The sequence below is a fragment of the Lissotriton vulgaris genome, chromosome 3_1, assembly GCF_964263255.1.
Source record: "Lissotriton vulgaris chromosome 3_1, aLisVul1.2, whole genome shotgun sequence".
NCBI classification, from domain to species: domain Eukaryota; kingdom Metazoa; phylum Chordata; class Amphibia; order Caudata; family Salamandridae; genus Lissotriton; species Lissotriton vulgaris.
This window is the reverse complement of record NC_141689.1, coordinates 709,630,745-709,653,203: the sequence shown is the minus strand read 5'-3', so window position 1 is coordinate 709,653,203 and position 22,459 is coordinate 709,630,745. Positions and strand designations below refer to the sequence as shown.

The following is a 22,459-nucleotide window of genomic DNA, read 5'->3' as shown; positions in this document are numbered from 1 at the left end:
CTGCAGCTGGTGTACCTTGCAGGTGGCAGGATAAGTTGGTAGAGGAACCATCACAGGCCCAGTGTAAATTAATACCCTGACAAAGGAGAGAACCGCTTAGTGCGTTTTCACAATTTTTACCACTAAGAAACACTTCTCTTCCCCCACCACAACATCTGTATATGTACGGTAATTCCCAGGATGTCTTGATGTATTCTTTACCCAACATTTCATAAGTGCCTGCTGTTATATGTTTTAGGCAATACTGAAAAGGGACAATTGTAACAGGCAGAGTGATTGATCCATGTATAATCCATTCAGTAGCTGGCTTTATAGCGAAGGTAAATGGCAATCTTTCCAGTTTTTCAATGCGTAGCAGCGTATAGTCTGCTCCCCTTTGTGCCAATTTGATCTGTTTATCAGGGAGATTGAATTCTGAAAACAGTGATGTAGTATTGATTAAACGCCAAGGCACATAGCCTGAACAAAGGTTTTGCAATGTCCAGCCCAATGGCATGATAGAACGTAATTGCGACTGACCATGTTACAACATGACCAAGTCCTGTTCCATTATGTCTATGGCAGAAGACACTATGCTGTCCAAAGAATATATCCTGAACTACAGAGTCGTTAACCCATTGTCAACCACAGAGAGAGTTTCTCTAAATTAATACGATCAATTTCTCGTATTCTTTCTGCAGTCTCTGCTTGCGTAATCTTCCTTGCTTCATTATAAGAAGCATAGATACCAGCATATATAAAACATTTATGACACCGTGTTCTTGGTCCTAGCAAGAATTCCCTAAGATCAGCGCCATCTTAAAGTAAAGATAAGTGTTGCTTTACATCCTTGAATGTAGATCTATGTAACCATTCAAGGCACAGTTTCCTTACACTGTACGTTGTTACTATTCCTGGATGCTGTCTTTGAATATATCTTGGGTCCGGCCTAGTGAATATGAAACCTTGTGTTTTATTCAGAAATCTATCATGACAGTTGTTTGTGTCTGTGGGCGAGATCAACCATTTATTCCAATCTGGATCTGTTCTGTTGTGATGCAAAATAGTATGTACGTCGACCTCCCCCTCTGAAGTGTTACTATCAGGTGTAGGTGTAGGTATGGACGGATTGTTCAGGTTCTTTATCTTGGCTAACCCAAGACAAGACGTCTGTTGGACAGTGTCATTCAAAAACCTAATTTGCTCAGGGATGATACAGGCTCTAAACATAGCTTCCATCCCCTGTACCTGCCAATCTTTTGTGCCCCAGAGAGTTTTGGTGTCAATGTTGTCTTTCCAAAAGTCGAAACCTAGTTTAGACAATTGAGCATAAAAGGCTGCAGAATAAATTTGTTTGGTATTAGTCAACATACTTTTCATGCCTGTTTTGTTTACATTTCTAAAATAAAATGATTCAGCATTGGATACATTGAACCCTGAAAAATATGGAAATTTTCTAGTGAATGTTTTTGAGCTCCCCTTTGGTGGCGTTGGTTATACATTATACATTTCTAGGATATACAGATTTGTGTAAGAAATTATGACCATAATGATTATAACAATACATTTGTTCATAGTCTGATGAACCTTCTAAATATTCATGATTTGTGCATACTGCAGACATTTCCAAGTCTGACATCATATTATTAACAGTCTTGAAGTCCCAATCATCAGAAAAGGTACTAGATGAAACAAAGTCACTTAATGAAATCTTGAATTGGTGTGGAATCTTCAACAGCTCCGACGGGCCAAAAATGTCATGGTCAGTTCTGTCCCAAGCTATACCTGCGGTATAGGAACGGCTGTGATTTTCACTGATGACAAGTCTCTTTGTTCACAATGTGATGATTTGTGTGGCTTGAGGAGTAAGTTGATGTTCTTACCTGCTGTGTCCATTTTGACATATCTTTCATTTATTAGCATTCCCAAAGTTATTACCAGAGTCAACCAAATTAGAAGAAAAAGCACACCCAACACAATCCAAAGTTCAATCCATTGTGAAACCAGATAAGTCTTTTCCAGGTGATGAAAAAGGTCTGTTGCTTGTTCTTTGAAAGTTCTTTTTGCTGGCGTCGTTTCAGGTTCACTGGGATCCTCAGAAAACATATCAAAGTTAATGAAATAGCCAGAGGCAGTCCTGTCAATAGTTGGGATTGCATCAGGATTCGTTGAAATCGCTGGAACCACTTGATCACTTGTTACTTCATTGCAGACAGGTGTTTCTTGACAAACTGTGATTTGGGTTTCAAGAGGCACAAGTTCCATTGCTTTGTTGCATAGTCCTTCTTTTCGCACTGCAGATTCTTCAAAGGTGATGAGTCTCTCAGTTTGAACCTCTTGGATAGTAGCCAGATTAGGGAGTCTCCTACTTGGTCGAAGTCCACTTGGCCTACTGCTTATGATCGGCCACATGATGTGGTTTGACCAAGTTGATTGACACAGACTTGTTCTCCTTTTTACCAGCAAGGGGCAGCAGTAATACTGTTCTTGATCCTTGGACTGCTAGGACAGGTACTGGTTGTCTCTAAGAAGGCCCAAATTCCTTCTTGTCCGCGATCTTTTCTCTGACTAGATCCCCAAGCTTAGGAATCCAGACAGGCCTTGCTGGGACGGTTGGTTTTTCTTCAGTGGTGGTTGGCTTCAGGAACACGTTGCTTTGTTTCGTTCTTATTTCATTTAAGTCCTGTAAAACAGCCAAACGGTCTTTGATATCAAATTGTTTTTGGTCTACCACTGAAGTCTGACAATCTAGGTCTGCTACTAACATTCTGGTTTTAAAAAGGACTTCATATGGAGTGATACCCCATAGAGAACTTCTAGGCAGATTGTTAAGACTACGTTGGACACTTATTAGATGTTTGACCCACCCATCACCCGAGCCCAATACCCTAGCCTTTATAGATTGCTTTATGTCCCAGTTTCTCTCCACAACCGAATTTCCCTCAGGATGGAATGGACTGGAGTACCCCAATGAAACACCCAAACGGGCCATGGCCTCCTTGTAAGCTCGAGAGCTAAACGCAGGACCCTGGTCGGAATGTAGCGTGCAGACTGCGTATATGCCGATGAAGACTCGCAAATCTTTTATAACAGTCCGAGCATCAGCCGAGCGCTGAGGCCACATCCAAACGAATCTTGAACACGAATCCACTGCGACCATAATATATTTATTGTTACCGTCCATTTGTAAGGGACTGCAGTGGTCCAGGTAAATGCAAGCTAATGGTTTATCTGGATTCAACAGGGGCGTCTGCGCAGGACGTTTCACAGTAGAGATTTTCATCTTTTGGCATATTTCATATTCCAAAACATAGCTTCTGGTTTGTTTCCTCATGCGTGGCCACCAGTATCTCTGTTTTAATAATGACACTGTGGTGGAAACACCTGCATGTGTAGAGGCGAGCCCTTCATGTGCTTCTAGGATTAGTCCTAATCTATGTTCCATGTTTGGAATTACCCTATCCCCCACTCCAGGGATTCGAGCAAACAGAACATTGTTCGCATCAGTTATATATCAGTGTTTGAGTAAAAACCCTTTAGGTAACGTTTTACCACTGCCTTTGCTTCTGGCATTGACAGCTAGCATTACTTTGCCGTCTATTTTCGTTTTTGAACGAATGATTGCAGCTACTGAACCCGTTTGCACATCTGCCTTCGCGGATTCATCAGCCAATGTATTTCCTTCAACATGAACGCCATCACATTGATGACTCAGTGTATGTATCACGTGAGTGTTTTGTAGTCCTTGTCAGAACTGAACTACTTGTTCCCAAAGCAGCTTATGCTTGATTGGGCCACCTTTTGCATCTTTGTAACCGTTTTGAATCCAGTTTTGCGAGTATTCATTGTAAGATTGAACACAATAATAAGAATCGCACAATAGGAGTGTGGGGAATTCGCAATCTGTATTTTAAAGTGCCATCTTGAATGCTTGTAGTTCAGCTCGCTGAGCTGTACAATCCCCTAGAGATTGACTTTTAGTGACCATCTGTCGGAATTTGCCATTGCGCCACCGACCTTTAACGATCACGCACACCGCACTACAGGCTTGTTTACCCCCCCTAGCGGGTCGAGCTGCTCCGTCTGTATAAATTATACATTCATACTGGTCAAGAGGCAAAATTTCACTAGGCAGAGGACATTCTTGTTTGTATTGTAGAAATGCTTGGGTTTTCAAATATGGGTCAAAAACGTATTCAACGTCTGTTGCAGCAAGAGAATTAACCCATTATATCCATCTCGGATGTAAAGCTTTAGCATTTGGAATGCTCGCTTTCATCACTGTCTCTAAGGCAGGTACAGGAGTTACAACCATGATGCGCTTACCCTGTGCGAGGGCTCTCTCTTTTGCTACTGCAGTTTGAACCGCTGTCAGAATTTTTTCTGTTGAAGTGAATTTCATTTCTGCTTGTGTGTACAAGTGTGATTTGTAAGCTATTGGTACTTTTTCACCTTTGGTAAAAGTTAGGTACGTGAATCCGCATTGTCCTAGCGTGATTCGGATCACTAAGTTGCGTACGTTTTAGCGTGTTTGTAAATGTTTAGTTGCTAACATGTCTGCTTGCAATGAACGCAAAATGTATGTGTGTTTTTGTGTCCCATTTACTGTTTTGAAATCAGGGTGATTAATTTTACCCTTTCTGCGTAATTTAGAATATATGTTCTTCCGAAGTTCAGGAAACCTAGAAGTTTTTCAGCGTTTTTGGAGGTTGGAACAGCGTACATTTATCAAGAAAGTGGTCTGCCAGGCTTTTGCCTTCACTTGATTACTCATATCCTAAGAACAGGACATTTAAATGGGCAATTCTAGATTTTTTTTTAATTGAGTTTGTATCCTTCAGAGGCGAATCGCAAAAAAATTGTATTCACCCTACTCAAGTGCCTATCCAAGTCATCATCTGTCAGATAGATGTCATTGACATATGACAAAGCTTCATCATCCTAAGTTTGTAGTAACTCTGTTATCTTTGCTGAGAATAACCCAGGACTATTCTTGAATCGCTGTGGGAGACGACAGAAGTGACTCTGTGTCCTCATAATTGAGAAAGGGGTCAAATACCTACTTTCTGGTGCAATGTTTTGACAGAAGAAACCGTTAAAATTATCTAATGCGGTTTTATATTTTTTACGCACGTCATTCATTAATGCTGCACTGTGTGCATTTTGTACTGCAAATATTTTACAACAAGAATTTAAATGTCTGTAATCCAAAACTAGACGATATGTAATGTCTGGTTTGGAGACAGGAAACAAAGGATTGTTAATTGACGAGGTGCATGTTTCAATATCCCCCTGGTATTCAAGTTGATCTAATATCTCCCTGACGCACAAGTTACTTACTTTCGGTAACGATATATCTGTAAGAAGCAGTAGTTAGTATTAGATTTCTTACCTTAGAATATCCCCAGGTGCAGACTGGATCCGGAAAATTTTGCGGAGCAGTACTCCTGCGCGTCGGTAGGCGTCGTCTGCGGCTCCGCATCCATCGTCGGCGTCGTTGGCGCCGGGATGACGTCGACGGAGTACTTAGACGCCGCCCTAGCGCGCGGACGTCAGTTCTTATACATAGCTTTTCTGCGCCAGAAACGCAGAGCCATGATAAAAACCAACACTGGTGCTATGAAACTAGGGCCCTGAAAGGAGTTGACCTTAACCCTAGATATCGGTTCGCAGAACGGGGAGGATGGGTGGGGCGGTAAGGAATCTAATACTAACTACCGTTTCTTACAGATATATCGTTACCGAAGGTAAGTAACCTGTGCATCTGAAAGAAACAGGTTAGTATTAGATTCCTTACCTTAGAATACATACCCCAGCAATACCAACCCCGGTGGTGGGTCTGCGAACCAATGATCACACCAGAAAGTCCTAGAGAACGGAGGGGCCGAAAAAGCCAACCCCCCCGGACTTGGCTGTCTAGGCAGTAGTGTCTTGCGAACGTGTGCAGCGAGGCCCACGTAACTGCCTGACAGATGTCCTGCAAGGGGACTCCCCGGCCCAAGGCAGTAGTAGCCGCCGTGGCCAGAGTGGAATGGGCACGTAGCCCCATAGGAGGCTCCTTTTTGCCAGAGAATAACCAGCCTTGATGCACAAGACGACCCATCGAGAAATGGTCCGTTTGTGCACCGCCCGTCCCGTCTTAGCGCCCACGTAACCAACAAAGAGTTGACCTCCTCAACGACCCTGTGGGAAGCTGTAAAAGTATAATTAAACACGGAGAGAGAAAGGGTCTAACGGAACAACTCCCAGTCCCCTTACGGCATAAATATTATCAACAAAAGCAGAAGGAGTAATTCCAGGTTACTACATTGAACGAGGCAAAAGAAGTAACACTTAGTTTTTAAAAGAACCCTCACTCACCAACCTAGTTGGTGACATGCTTCATCATAGGGTCTCGGGTGTGCTACAATGCCTGATTACAGCACAGCGTTTTTTTTTTGTTTTGTTTTTTTAGAAGTGCAGGGTGAATGATCAGTGACACGGTGAAATAAAATTACCTTTACTAGTCCTTAGAATTTTATGCTGGAATAGTAAGACAAGATTAAAAACAAAAGAGGATGCTCGGTCTGGTTAGATTGACCAATAACATCTACGAGCGAATTAAGTGGTAATGACCGGTCTATATTTTCAGCCTCCTTCTGCGAATTTGCGAGGCTTTTATTTAGGACCAGTGGTGCCACAAGGGTGGATAAGAATCCACTGGATCCTCAGCTCACCCGTCCTCTTTGGACTCGCCATTCAATGTGGAGGAGATCGCAGTCAATCGGAGTCTCCCAGTACTGGAAGGACTGACTACCTCATTTTATAAGGAATTTGCTCATCTGCTAGTGATGTACCATGAATCTCTGGAGATTGGGGTATTACCACCATCCCTACGAGAGGTGGTCATAGTGTTGCTTCTCAAACAACATAAGCTCGTAGACCGATGTGATTCCTACCGGCCGCTCTCTATGATCAATGTAGATAATAAAATAAGCTAAACTGCTAGTCAACTGTCTCCTACCCCTGATGCCTACAATAGTGCGACCGAATCAATCTGGACTTATTCCATGCCAGTACACTTAGCATAACTTACACCTATATTCGCCTTCATGCTCACTCTGAACCCTCAACTCTTTTCCACCGCTGTCCTACCTCAAAGGCTTTCAATTACCTCGAGAGGCCGTATACATTTTAATTACTGGCATGACTCTACCTTAGTCCTCGATTTATCCTGTTGTCTGAACTTTACCAGATCACACACGGGACATGCTAGGGGTGCCCACTATCTCCAATCCTATTCTCTGTCCAGATGAAAACCCCTAGCGGCCCAGCTGTCGCAGCACCATACCCATCGGTGCCTAAGCTTCATTGCCAGAGGCCTGGTGATGTCAATGTATGCAGACGACGTGACTCTACTTTCGCAAGCCACAGAAGAACCTAGTGCAGAGTATCCATAGGGTAATACACTTCAGAGGGTACTCCGGTGTCAAGGTTAACTGGGCTAAGTCCAAACTTTTCTCCCCAACTGACTACATACAGCTCTCTCTGACTACTCACTGCAGTGGGCCTATGACCTGGTTCTCTACCTGGGCATCAGGCTCCGCCGAGATCCAGATGAGCTCTGGAAGGCCAACTATGGCCATGTTGTGTATGGCTCGAGGCTAGGGTACTGCTATGGTCGGTCTGCCATTTTTCCTGATGGGACAGATAGCCATTGCAAAAATGGTTATACTACAAAAGTTCCTGTACCCATTTCTAAATATACATCTACCACTCACTGCTCACTTCCTGGGGTGGCTATGCTCACTCTGAACCCTCAACTCTTTTCCACCGCTGTCCTACCACAAAGGCTTTCAATTACCTTGAGAGGCCGTATACATTTTAATTACTGGCATGACTCTACCTTAGTCCTCGATTTATCCTGTTGTCTGAACTTTACCAGATCACACACGGGACACGCTAGGGGTGCCTACTATCTCCAATCTTATTCTCTGTCCAGATGAAAACCCCTGGCGGCCCAGCTGTCGCAGCACCATGCCCATCGGTGCCTAAGCTTCATTGCCAGAGGCCTGGTGGTGTCAATGTATGCAGACGACGTGACTCTACTTTCGCAAGCCACAGAAGAATCTAGTGCAGAGTATCCATGAGGTAATACACTTCTGAGGGTACTCCGGTGTCCAGGTTAACTGGGCAAAGTCCAAACTTTTCTCCCTAACTGACTACATACAGCTCTCGCTGACTACCCACTGCAGTGGGCCTATGACCTGGTTCACTACCTGGGCATCAGGCTCCGCCAAGATCCAGATGAGCTCTGGAAGGCCAACTATGGCCATGCCGTGTATGGCTCGAGGCTAGGGTACAGCTATGGTTCTGTCTGCCATTTTTCCTGACGGGACAGATAGCCATGGCAAAAATGGTTATACTACAAAAGTTCCTGTACCTATTTCTAAATATACATCTACCTCTCACTGCTCACTTCCTGGGGTGGCTATGATCAAAACTTGTTGTCTTGGTCTGTGCTGGTAGGCAACCCAGGATTTCCTGGGAAATACTCACATTATCTCTCAAACAGGGGGGATTGGGCGCACCAGATATGGCTCTGTATGCATTCAGCACCCAGGCGCAAAACTTTTATTTCTGGCTCTATCCCACACAATTTCAATCACACGGCTATCGAGGCAGACAATGCGTGCACTGCTCTCTAGACACAGTGCTCTACGTACCCGACAAACCAATGCAAACTGGGACAGAAATGGTGGAGTGCATGAGTTGAGCGTGGGATGGCATGAGACAGTGTGCCGGGTACCCCTGCCTATGTGCCCTCGGTACCCATTCGGTGCAACTCCCTCCTGCTGCCCCTACAGGACGAAAGTGTCAGGTCAAGAGTACAGCCTCATCAGCTTAGCTGACCTAAACCTAGAGGATAACTTTATACCCCCGTTTGAGGCCACTGCCACCACGCACCCTTCTGAGCTTGAGATAATTCTGTACCATCAACTTAGAGCTACCTGCTGCGCGATACACAATACTTTCCATGCTCCTGCTCCTCCTCCTTTTTCTCCTTTACATGATCTAGAACACATACTTGCCAACCCCTCACCATGCAAACTAATTACACGCCTCTACTCCACTATGCAAGCCACGGCACCCATCAGGACGCTCAGCAGCGAGCACCGCATGGGAGATTGACATTGATCCCCCCATAACAGATGCCTAATGGTCCCATGGCTTGGGCCAGATGAAGGCCCTCTTCCCCCAACTACAGACTGTGGCTAATACACTACAAATTCTTTCACAGGTTATACCGTACCCCGATGCAGCTCCACCGCATGGGCTTGGCGGCGGACGCACATTGCCTTCGCTGCCCTGCCCCCTAGGCCTCCTTCCAACACCTTACATTAGAATGTCCACAAGAGGCGGACATCTATGTTGGGTTGCTCACCACCATAAATAACATCACAGGACACTCTCCGCCAAGGACTCACTTGTCGGCCTCTTTGGATATGTCAAGGTTATCCCTCATGAAGACTGCTGCCTCACTGCCATACTCCTTCTCATGGTCAAATGCCGAGTTGCCATGCACTGGAGGAGAAGGCCTGCCCTCATCACAGAGGCATGGGTGCAGGACGTGATATACCGTCAAGAGCAACTACCCAACTTTTGGGAACTCATGCCACCAGGGTCTTTCCCCAAGGACATCTGGGAACCTTTTCTGACCATAATATGCCAAAGAGACACATTCCCCCATCTGGGTGTGCCCCCCAGGTCCTGAACATGCCTAATGTTCGAACCGCGCTTGAACTTCTCCACCCACACTCTAAAGCCTGAGACAGAGGCTGGGGGGCCAGTGGCCACTCGCCCAGCTGACGGAAGACCAGACTTCAATGTATATTCCCTCTGGGAGGGGTTATGTCGATATTGCAGTAGTTGTGGTCCTCAATGGCAGAGTTAATGTGGCTTATATTACTGTACTTTGCTCGCCTTATGCCGTACTACCCCACCCCCCTCTCCTCTTCCAAGTTGAGCAATGTTCATTATCAAATGCAAATAAAGAAATACAAAAATAAAAATACAGTTGGCACAAGACCTCTTGGAATCTAACGTCTAATGATCGATTCTTGCTCAAAGTTCGTAGAACAAAATCTGCTACTTTTGGAAACTGTGCTTTCTCCATAGCTGCTGCTAGAAAGCAGAACTCCTTACCTCAATCCATTCAATCTAAATATTGACTTGCTCATTTTTTGATGCTTTTAAAAATCGTTCTGCTCTCTAATTGACAGCTGTCATTTGATTTGGGTTATCATATTGCCAAGAAGCTTTGTTACACATGTGTCTTACAAGTAACCTATAACATAGCAATATCCTCAAAAACCAAACATTAAATATATTGGCTATTCAGTGAGTCATGTTTTTTGTAATTCATTTCAGGGTGGCACTTGGAAGACTGACAAGTAAAAGAGACCATTAACATGAGCGTGCAGGAGAGCGGAGACAGCGTGGGCAGGAGTGTTGTCCTGGTTGCCTCTTCATGAGTCTGAACTGGTAACTTCTAAAAGACAGACATAAATACCTTTCAAGGAGTCAGTGAAGGCTTAATGACATTTGAGGGTTGTGAATTCGCACTATTATCCATCATTTATAGGTTTCAGGCAAGTTAGCATATTTAGGAAGGGCATTCCTTCCTTTATCTTCCTTTATTTTTAAGAGGATGTGATCCTTGCCTCCACAGCGAGTTGGGTTCCTCTCTGAAGATAACGGCAAAAAAGACCTGTGTTTGGTGTACATGTTTGCAGTGTTAGCTGGCTCATATAGATTCAAAAGAAAAAATCCACTTAAGTATGTGCTGGACTTTGGGGGATGACCAGTGAACATGCGGCATGACCAGACAACTTAAGAGCTTTACATTGGAGTTTATGTCACCCTCCCTGGAACTCACAACAAGACAACATGACCTGGGAACAAAATCAGTGTGGCCAGGTGAATATTCTTACAATTTTTTCTTATGTGTTTCGGGAAATTCAAAGTAGAGAACTCAGTCAGTTGAACAAACCTGGGCTGATAAACTTCATGCAAGTCCAAGTTTTGAGAATTAAATTGTGAATTCGCACATTACACACCAGCAAACACGTATTTACTGAGAAACAGACAATCTATAAATCGTTATATTATGGCTGATCTTATGGGTGTGGCTTAGGTACAGGACTTTCCAGCTATTTCCACTTAACTGTATGCCCAAATAGCAGGGCTACTAGCTTGATCAAAATCTAACAAGTGGTGGCCTACTGCTACATAGACTTATGATTTTGAGTTAAAAAAAGATAGATAATCAATTTCACAATTGTCAGCTGATTACTACAAGAGAGGGAAGCAATTGAATTGTGTTACTCAAAATCTGTTGATTGTGTTTTGAGCATCAGAGGTTTTAAAATGTTTGAAAGGTTTTGCAGGAGACAGATTAGAACAACATTAATCTTAGCCAACCACAATAAAGTTAAAATGTATAGTTGAAAAAAACCAAAGCAGAAATATTTCTGTGCTCCGTGTGCTTACAACTGAAGGCAGGATGGAATAAAGACCGTAAATGACAGTTGCCAAGTTGTTTACTTACACCCGACCAATGGATTGTTAGCTACAGAGAGGTTATATTTCATGACAGCTGTTATCAGAGGGTTTCTGCTAAAGATTGAAAAGGAAGACTTCCCCACCGTAAGTAGTAATGATGGAAATAAAAAAACGTTTTTAATTTACTAAAAAAAGGTTAGATCGCAGAGCTGCCTTTAAATACAAATACAAAGAACATGGATAGTTGACAGAGGTCTTCGAATTAGTGACAGCTGCAATATGCATTTGGAAAGGAGTACATGTCTCCTATAATACAGCAACTGATGTCCTTAGAAGAACTAGTTAAAATGGAATCAGAATTACATTATGCTAAGTGCTATGAAACAGGGGATTTGTACCATTTTTAGAGAACTAGAATGTGAGACACACTGAATTAGGGTTTCGCCCACATAACACTCCTAGCGCAATACATCTGTGCCAAAGAGGGTTAGTCGAACTGCAAAATCCAATGAATATTGAAAGACTAGAAGGCCACATTTTGTAATTTCTAAGCAACTGTGATGCATTTCATTTTTACGAGGCTTCACACTTATCACCGAAAAGCACTAAAGCAAAAATAAAATGACGAATTCATTGTTTCAGTAGTGAGGAAGTACATCCATTGGTTTGAAACCTAAAAAAACAAGTTGCAAGAATTCTCATGCTAATGAGGCAGTTTATGACGGACATTTAGAGTTAGAGAAACGGGATGTGCCATCACCAGTTAGCAGGCCGGAACCCGATGCAAAGGCAAAGAAATTGGTAAAAGGCACAAAACAGCAAAAAAATAATTTGCACAAATAAAAAAAGACATTGTAACTAGGCAACATTTGCAAAGTGACAAAGAAACAGGGTCATGGCACAATTCAATTCTAATTAGATCTAGAGAGACAAAGTGAAGAGTGAACAGAAGAGTGGGCACAGTGCACTGAAGGTAAAAGGGACGCCTAGAAGTTTTCAAATACTTGCAAGATGCTGGTTCTGTTCACAAGCTAGCAGTGAATAAAGCTTCCAAAAACTACTCCCTGAATTGCCACTCTTCAAAATAATCCAAATCTGGGGACGCTGATGTATTCTAAATTTTTAATTAATGATCAACTTAAATTAAACAATATCTTATTATTAATCCTTACCTTGCAAGTCCAATACCGAATCCTGCAAATCTATTCAACTGCTCTGAAATAAATTAAAAAGAAAACATTGTTTCAAGTTTTCATTCAAAAGTAATATCAAAGGATCAGTCGCTTCTAGGATGAGTTTGAGCAAAAACACTTGCAAATCTTTGAATACTATGTAACTGAATGGCTGTGTATCGAATATAATTTGCTGATGTTTACATTGTGGTCAGTACATCGGGAAAACTCTAATATGGAAGTAAAGTGGTACTGTTTCTATCCATTATATATATACACACACCTAAAAATACATACATATGTAATTCAATTTTGAAACTCAATTAAAAGTATAGGGGTCGATTCACATAACTAATCTGAGATAAAATCCTAAACTTACTCCTTTTGGTATTCACAGCATGCATTTAGTAGTAGTAAAGTTAGGACTCCTGGGATGCCCTTTATACTTTTTGCCTACTTTTTTGCGGTTGCCCTCACTGGTGCTCGAATTCTCAAAGGGATTTTGGCAGACTCTGGACCCACTGCTCGCCCAAGCTGCCTCCTCCAAAAACGCAGACAGAGCGCTGCCTGGACTCCAACACCCAGAGGGCAGCGCGATCTGACCCGGGGTGTATAAAGTTTAACTTGGGCTCCCGCGGCGCGAGACGCCCTTTACACTTTTTGCCTACCTTTTCGCTGTTGCCCTCACTGGTGCTCGAATTCTCCGAGCGATTTTGGCAGACTCTGGACCCACTGCTCGCCCAAGCTGCCTCCTCCAAAAACGCAGACAGAGCGCTGCCTGGACTCCAACACCCAGAGGGCAGCGCGGTCTCGCGAAAGGCGAGAAGCAGCTCCATCAGACCCTGGGTGTATAAAGTTTAACGTGGGCTCCCGCTGCGCGGGACGCGCGCGGGCTCGCCCTGGCCAAGGGCAGGCCCGTCTTTGCCCGTCTTTGCCCGTCTGTGACCGTTTGAGGCCAGGCAGGGCCTACTCCCTTGGTTTTTATATTCATATTGTCTATCCTGTGATTCTATCAGATCTGAATTGTAAGCATTCCATATTCCTTTGGAAAATCTCATTTATAACTGATATTCATTATTATTTTGATAAAGACTTTGACCTGGAATCGGTCTACTGCGAATGTTCGGAGTGTCTCTAAATCAGATTTTTATTGTTTGATTTGTATTTGTATTCAAGTTATACCTATTGCGTTGAGACGGGTAAAAGAAAGCTACCAATCCCAAAAAATTCCTCAGGTCCTAGACCAGTGGCTAACTGTTATCTTACAGAGGCAGTGGGTGTCCTAGATAAACAGATTTCTGCTGTCGAAGAATATATTGAAGCAGGTACCTCGAGGTGAAGTTCAGATCCACCACACTTAGATGATAGCCCCCTAATAGAGCAAGGTACTGCTAATAAGAACGCTCCTTATGGTTGTATTTAGTCTAGCTAAGAGGAGATTGTACTTACTGATAGCGACTCTCCCACGCAACCACCCCAAAAAAGACACAAGAACCCAGTCCCTGTTGACATTCTTGTTATCGATAAAAGCACAGCCCAAGAGATTAAGACTTCTTTGGTGCCTATCGTGACAAAAATAACGAAACAGAACCTACAAGGGAAAAAACGGGCAGGGTGTAGTATGGGGCCAAGTAGGGGAAAGGCTGAACCAAACTGTAACCTTTCAGCGCACAGTAATAACATCAAGAATTTAACTATCCTGGTCGAAAGATTAGATCTTTATCTGAGAGTCAGGCTGGACCAACTATCGTCCAGACTGACTGCCATTGAAGATCTCATCTGTAGTAATTCGAAACAAGGGCTGCCTGCAAACCCTCTTTTAGGAATGCGAGGCCCTATAAATAAGGGTGGGAATTCACCCACTAGGAAAGTATCTGCGATAAGAGGAGCCCCTAGCAAGGTGGATAACGAGACTCGCCAGAATGAGTGTACCTCTATAAAAGATAGATCAACTGGCCATGAGAGTAACTTGATTCAACGTGAGAAAACTCACCCATTGAATAGTACAGTGGCCAAAGAAAGTGGTAGAGTCCCTAAAAGGTTACTAGGAACCATAGGCCCTATTTTATCATCTTACCCCGCCCAAATCCATCCCCATGTAGCTCTAAATTTACCACAGGAGTGCAGGGATATTTCTGCGCCTGACTGTCATTTAGATCTCCCTCCTGATGCCACACCATACGTTGTTGTTTTGGCAAACGTTCCAAAAAAGGACCCCGCAGAAGCTGAATCAATGGAATCCCTCAGATATAAAGAACTTTATTGGCTAGGCAGGAGGGTAGGCCTGACCAAGCAATTGTTCTGTGAATTTAAGATAGCGAGAAGGGTTCAGTGGGTGGGCAATTGTGAAAAAATGGTTAGGGGAGATTGCATAGTTCTTACATTTGGGTCCCCTATTATTGGTTAGGAAAATAATTTTTTAGATACTGTTGGGATTAACATACTACCTCTTGGGTTCTTTTATCCACCCCAAAGTAGATACCTTGGCATTAGTAAGGCCAGACCCATCGGAATTGATCAAAGTCAGTCTTATAATTTTCCAACCTCTAATAGATTCAATCCGCTTTTCAGGTCTGGAGGACAATGATTGACTGGGTCAATTAAATTCATTTTCCCTAGGGCTTCAGCCTGCGCAGCCTCGACTGGATCATCTTCAAGTGATATGGCCAACGAATCCTAAGTCCCCTTGTCCCACCAGTACAACTAACTCACTAATCTCAATACACCACTCCCCACTAGAGTTTCCAGATATAGTTCAAAAAGGGTGTTTGGTGTTAAGTCGAGAGAACAAAGTCCCTTTGGTGGTTCGTAATATACACGAAGAGCCACCTATTCATGTACCTATGGGCTCTTGTATTTCTCGAGATTCTAACCTCAATATTATTTATTGGAACGTGGCAGGCCTGCTTTCAAAAGTGATTAACGAAATTTGGTTGGAACTGGTTGGAAATGATAAGATTCTGAGTTTCCAAGAAACATGGGCAAGAACGACCATCCATATAGAGGGATATAAAACCTATACCTCAAACGCACTACCCTCACCTTCTGGGAGATCAAAAGGGGGTCTAACAATATACATTTCAAACTCTCTAATGACTAAGGAAATTGTCCCATTGAGACTGGAACCTAATTTCAAGATTCTGATGCTCAAAATAAATAAAACGGTTATCTACGTGCTGGTCAATTTCTATAATAACCTTCAGATGGCGGAGTTAGCTGCAGTCTTAAATGATATTTTTCGCTCCTTACAGGAACTGAGGAATAAGTACATTAATAAAGTTTTCATATTAATTTGGAGCGCTGATTTTAATTTACCAACTTGCAAGCACATAAATAACAAACTGTGGTATCCAGGCTGAACATAACAACGCACTAACCCATTTTTCCCATACAACTATTGGCAATCTCCTGAATGAAATAATGTTTGTTTTGGAACTGGGGTTCGCCAATGAATTAGTGGTTCCCCTGGTCCCATTTTCCACCACTTTTAATGGCAGGGGTACTTTTAGTATTCTTGATTTTTGTTTCATGTAATTTGGCTTCTAGTATTCAGGAATTTTGAACGCTTGACAACGCCATTAGTGTTCACTTTCCGAATAGTCTCTTGCTATCTTTACCCAGTAGGTCTAATCCTAGGAGTATTCTAGGGTATAAAACCTTAACTTTGGATAGACTAAATGGGTTTTCCCTTAAGTGAACCAAAATAGACCCTGCTGAAATTACCTCAAAAAGTAGTGAAGAAGGCGATGCCGTAAATTGATAAATGCTTAAACCCTGCCACCCCTAATGAAGAAATCTTGGCTAGCTTTTCAATTATAACAAGAACAGTAAAAGAGGTCCTCCATCTTAAACTGACATCTTGAAAGAACACTGTCAAAGGGTGGTTTAATAAAGCGTGTACAAAAGAATATTCTAATCTGAAAGCAGCCCTTCATAAACCAGAAAGGGACAAAGAGGAAATTGTGAGGCTTAGAAAGACATACAATAAGGTTATAAAGCTCCGCAAAGTAGAATTAAAAAAATTAATTATGGGAACGACTTCATATAAGTTGTACCACGAAGGATAGCGCAAATTTCTGGAAAGTTGTTAAATCTCCCTTTCTCTTAGGCGAGAAGGACCATCCCAAAATTGACATAGCTGTCGATGAATCTACGTGGGTACAACACTATACACGGATATTTAGCCTGCCATCACAGGAATATCTTACCCAAACAGCAAAGGAGAGTTCAGGTCAGCATTGCACTCAAATTATGTATCCCATCCCTCTCGCATTTGCGCACATGGAAGTGGAAAATGCCTTTTTAGCTAGTACATGGGGGAAAGCACCCAGCCCAGACGGCGTCCCAGTTGACCTTTTTAAATATAATCTGGAACTATGGTCACCTATATTGACCAAAGTCCTTGAAGCCTCATGTGCCGTTGGGCTCGTTGAATCATGGTCAACATCAATCCTTGTTCCCATTTTTAAGAAGGGAGATCGCCATTGCCCATCGTGTTACCGTCCTATCTCCCTCCTAGATTCTCTGGGTAAGGTAGCCGGACGCATAATTCTGGAACGTCTTCAGAATTGGGCAGACAATCTTAATACAGTATCTGACCTTCAGTACGGGTTCAGAGAAGGACTAGGCACTGTGGAGCAAGCCCTTCATCTGTCCCTTTTAGTGGGCAAATATGTTAGCGCAAAGGGTTGGCATTTACACCTGGCTTATGTCGACCTAACAGCAGCCTTCGACTGCGTAGGCCACTCCAAATTATGGTCAAACCTTTTAGAAATGGGAGTGGAATCACCTCTTGTCACTTTCCTTTGTGAACTTTATTACGGAGCTACAGCAAGAGTGAGGTATGGTTTGATGGGGGAACTCACGGCGGCATTGAGAGTGGAGAGGTGGGTAAGGCAGGGCTGTGTCCTGGCTGCCTTCCTTTTCACCCTTTACACCAATGGTTTGGAGCTAGCTATGCTAGAGGGGTGCCAGGACCTGCCCTTTATTGGAACATGCCCTATACCGATGAAGCCGTGATTTTAGCTAGGACTCCCCTGGAACTCCAACGAGCAGTAGAGAGGTACTGCAGCTTCATGGTCGGATTGGACCTTAGAATAAATATCAAAAAAACATTTGTTATGCATTCAGGACCTAGACCTAAAATAATAAGGGATATCTTCATTGAAAACAAAGTTGGAGAAAACACATACATACCCCTATTTAGGGATTTTAATAGATGGTAAGTCCTCTTGGAACAGGCTATCGAGGCAAGAAAACTGCTTTTTCTGAGGGCAACTACCGCACTTGTAGCAATTCGCACAGAGGCTAGGAAAAAGACCACCAACTGAAATGATTAAAATTTATCAAGCAAAATGCATTAGCTTAGTGACCTATGGAGCTGGGGTTTGAGACATGGAAAGGTGGATGCTCTCCAAAAAGTTGAGAACAGCTTTGCGAGATTTCTTCTCGCAGTCCCACAGAGTGCTTCGACTTATTCTTGCCATTTGGAATGGAGATTGGTGTATGTATCCAATATTGTTAAGCTCCAACCAATTCTTTTGTGGCATCGTGTTTGGTTGTCCACAAAAACTGATTTATGTCGAAGCCTTTTGCGCGACTGCCTCTCGCTTGAAAAGGGGCACAGGATTGGTTGGCTTGCTTACGTTAAAACGTTTTTATATGATCTGGGCTAGGCAAAGTACTATCACTCCCCTTTAACTATTTCGAAATTATCTAGAAAGGAGTTGAAAAAGTTATGTTTGTCACACTTGGACCAATTACGATTAACCACTGAGGCAGGCAAACGTTCGGTTCAGCATTCATTAACCATTCAGACTACTTTGGCTATTCAACCTTATTTAACATACAAACTGAGTGGCTATGAAAGATTTGTATTGACTCGTTTTAGGTTCAACATCTTTCATCGTATGGTGACCTTTCCTCAAATAAACGATTGGTCTATGAACCTATTGCCTTGCCCTTGTGACAATGTATCTTCCCAATCCCCGATTCATAAAGCTTTATTTTGCACATTTTATAAAGAACCCAGGAAATATTGGTTGTTACCAATTTTAAAAACGTTGGGTCTTCGCAGATGTCGCCCTAGTTTCCTTGCCTTGCAATTTTTGGAGCCAGAATGTTACGCTTCCTTAAGTTTTGTATTAAGCACAGATCAAACCTCGATTAAAGCATAGCCCTGTTCAAAATTGTACTAACAAATTCTGCACAATCTTTAAAATCACAAACTGATTTTTATTGAATTTCTTAACATGGGTTTTTACCCTTGTATTTTATCTTGCTGGTTTGTTTGTCATATCCTTTTTAAACTTTGTAATTCCAAATGAGATGAACTTATATGTATCGTTCAAATGTATTTTATATGTACTTTTATGGTTTTCCCCAACTTATGAAAACCGAATAAAGGAATTTGAATTGAATTGACTCCTAACCCTGGTTTCTAACACACTTTCGGTACAAGTAAAACAGCTGGGTCCTCAGAATAATTACTTTCAAATTATCCAGTTGGAGGTGAAAGATCAGGCCCATTGGATATTAATTAATTTCTACACTAATAATTTGGGGGGCAACATGAAACAAGTGGCTGATAATCTAAATAACGAAATTCGATCAATTAACTCACGGACACAGAATGGCCCTCTCAGCCTTCTATGGCTGGGGGATTTTAACATTCATCTATGCAAACATAATGAGGCGAGTCTGTGTGGTTAGGAAGATCTGCAAGGTAACCCACTTATACATTTTACGCACAGTGACTATGGTGACACACTCAATATGCTACTGTATACAAGGCACCTGACTATAGTTAATAGTGGCAAGACATGTCAAAACGAGCCGACATTTAGGAGAAACAACTCGGAGTCCACAATCGATTTTATTTTAGTTTCTTCTGCATTACAGGACAGAATTGATCACTCTAGCAATATTTTTACCGACCACAGTGATCATGCAATATTAATTATTCATCTAAGTATCCCCCAAAAAGTGAAGAGACACCATCCGTTAGTGAATAATATCTCACTATCTAGAAAAAATGGGTATCAACTGAAGTGGGCACAGGTGGAGAAAAAGAACCTGGTTCCTGATATTTTAACTAAAGTGAAGGGGGACATTCTACTTTGTCTGACTGAGGAAGCATCTGCCTCCCAATTAGTCTCCCAGTTTGAAATTCTTCTTCTAAGATTGAAAACCAAACTTACCCATCACAAACCAGCAAATGGTACACCACCCGATCGGTGGTTCGATTCACGTTACTCCCTAGCTAAGAGAACCCTGGATAGTGCCTTAAAACTGAAACCCAGAGTTCCAGCACTGATAAGTTCACTTCACAAAGATTATAAACAGTCAAGAAGTACACGTGTTAAGGAACTAAGGGAGAAGAACTGGGACAATCTGGCACAAGCCGCAAGTTCATGTGATAGCAGGTATTTCTGGAAAGTTATAAATGCTTCATACTTCAAAGACCCAAATGATCCTTCTCTGGATAGCCATGTAGAGGAAGCTGCATGGATAGGGCATTTTGAAAGCATCTTTTCATTACATCCCCCCACAAAAGTCTCCCCAATTTGACAAACTGTGACATACTAATGGGATCCTGTCCCTGCATGAAGTGAGAAAGGGATTGGAAGTCTGTGTCAAAGGAAAAGCTCTGGGTCCAGACGGGATCCCAATTTACCTTTTCCAGGTCGATTTCAAGCTATGGGTACTGTTATTGACAAATGTCTTTAACAGTATAGCGGTGGTGGGTCCCCCAACTTCTTGGAGCCACAGCATAATAGTCCCAATTTTTAAAAAGGGAGACAGAGGTTGCCCCAGGTACTACAGGCCCATCTCCCTCCTGGACACAACTGCCAAACTTATGGGCAGGCTGTTGCTAGCCAGGTTAGAGGAGTGGGCCCAAGACCACAACATTTTAATGCAAGAGCAATATGGCTTTCAGAAGGGCAAGGGGACAGTGGACCAATGTCTCAATCTTTTGCTTTGCGTAGACAAGTATACAAAGGCCAAAGAAGGGAGGTTATATATGGCCTTCATGGACTTGTCAGCGACCTTCGATTGTGTGTCCCACCCAAGACTGTGGGATAATGATGGAAGGTATGGGGACTGACCTGCTGATTATCAGCTACATTCGTCCGTTGTATGCCAATGGCACTGCCTCTCTGCGGTATGGCAGAAATGGCGAGAGCACGCGGTCATTCAAGATTGAGAAGGGAGTCAGGCAGGGCTGTGTCCTCACCAAGTTTCTTTTTTCCATCTATACTAACGGGGTGGAAGCGGCCTTGTCTGGCCTCGCCCTAGATGTGCCGAAATTTGACAACATCTCCTCCCAATTCTGGCATACGCTGATGATGCAGTTTTAAATCGCCAGGACTGGGCTAGCCCTTCAAAGCCTTATATCCGCGTATGCGTAATTTCTGGCCTCATTAGACCTCAGGGTGAACGAATCTAAATCATTCATTATTATAGCAGGAGCTCCTAGAAGCGTTAAAACACCATTTTTCCATCTGACCTCCAAAAAACAAAAACAAATAATAACAAAATCAAACAAAATCGAGGTAGTTGATTTTTTCCCATACCTGGGGATCCTGTTTGATAACAAGCAATCCTGGAACAAACTCGTGGCAGCAAGGGCCCTGGGAATGGAAAGAGGAACCCAAGCCACAAAGAGCTTTGCTAAAAAATTAGGCGCCAGCCCTCTTAATACAATAAAAAAAATATACCAAGCTAAAACTAAGGCGGTGGCAACCTATGAGGCCAGAAGATGGGGAATGGCCCAAATTGATCAACTGCAGATAGTGGAAGACACCTTTTTAAGACCAGGGTCTCGTTACCACCGTCCATATCCAATTACATTCTGCACCTCGAATTGGGCCTCCCATATCTGTCTGATTTTATCAGAATGGCACCCATCCTGTTGTTGCTCTTGATATGGCGAAGGGCCACCGTCAATTTAACCCAACGTATAATTGGTGATTGCCCGGGGCTCGAGGGCCATAGCAGGATTGTTTGGCTTAGATATGTGGAGATTGAATTTAATGCAATAGGGATGGGAGACCTCTTTAGGATCCAACAGCCTGTATTAAGGTCCCTAAACCGAAATCTATTAACCTTTTTTGCTGAAGGCCAACCGTGACTGCTGGGAAAAGAACAGTCATTCCCAGGTGCTTGCAGTCTATGATGAAATTCCACAAAGATCAGAGGAAGGCTACTGTTACCTTTCTTCCATAACAGTAGCCCAAAACAGACTTATTCTGCTGCGATTCCACCTGAATTTAATTCTATTGATGTTGGGGTTCGCAGAGAAGAGGTGCAAGCACACCGATCTATGGCCCTGCCACTGCGATAACTATTCACCACAGTATGACCAACATTTGGTCTTTTTTGTAAGTTTTATCTTAGCGAAAGAAAAAGGTTCGTCCTCCCAATTCTAAGGTGGAAACATTTCTTGCAAGTGGCACTGCATTTTCTGAAAGCTCTCTCGAACCCCTAGGTCTGCTATTTTGTAGCTTTCCTTTTATGGGCCTGTTGGAGGAATAGAAGGGGCAGGGGTTTACTATGATGAATTAAGACTCTTAATCTTCATGAATTAAATTGTACAGCCGATTTTGGTTTTAAATAACAAATTTAAAAAGTTTAATAAGGTTTTAAAAATGATTCATGCTTTTTTACTTAATGAGTTTTAATGTGATTTAATCGATGAATTTGTGCTTTTATGATCTGTCTGTACATAGATCGAATAAAGAGTTAAAAGTTAAAAAAAGACT

At 42.7% G+C, this 22,459-nt stretch overlaps 1 protein-coding gene across 1 annotated transcript in view; it reads right to left on the bottom strand.

Annotated features, from left to right (window-relative positions):
- Positions 1-22,459, bottom strand: part of SLC25A46 (solute carrier family 25 member 46) — a 196,898-nt gene that overhangs the window by 110,367 nt on the left and 64,072 nt on the right. Inside the window, exon 2 of the mRNA XM_086961009.1 lies at positions 12,696-12,738. Coding sequence (XP_086817135.1) covers positions 12,696-12,738 — 43 coding nt within the window. The remainder of the gene's footprint in view (positions 1-12,695; positions 12,739-22,459) is intronic.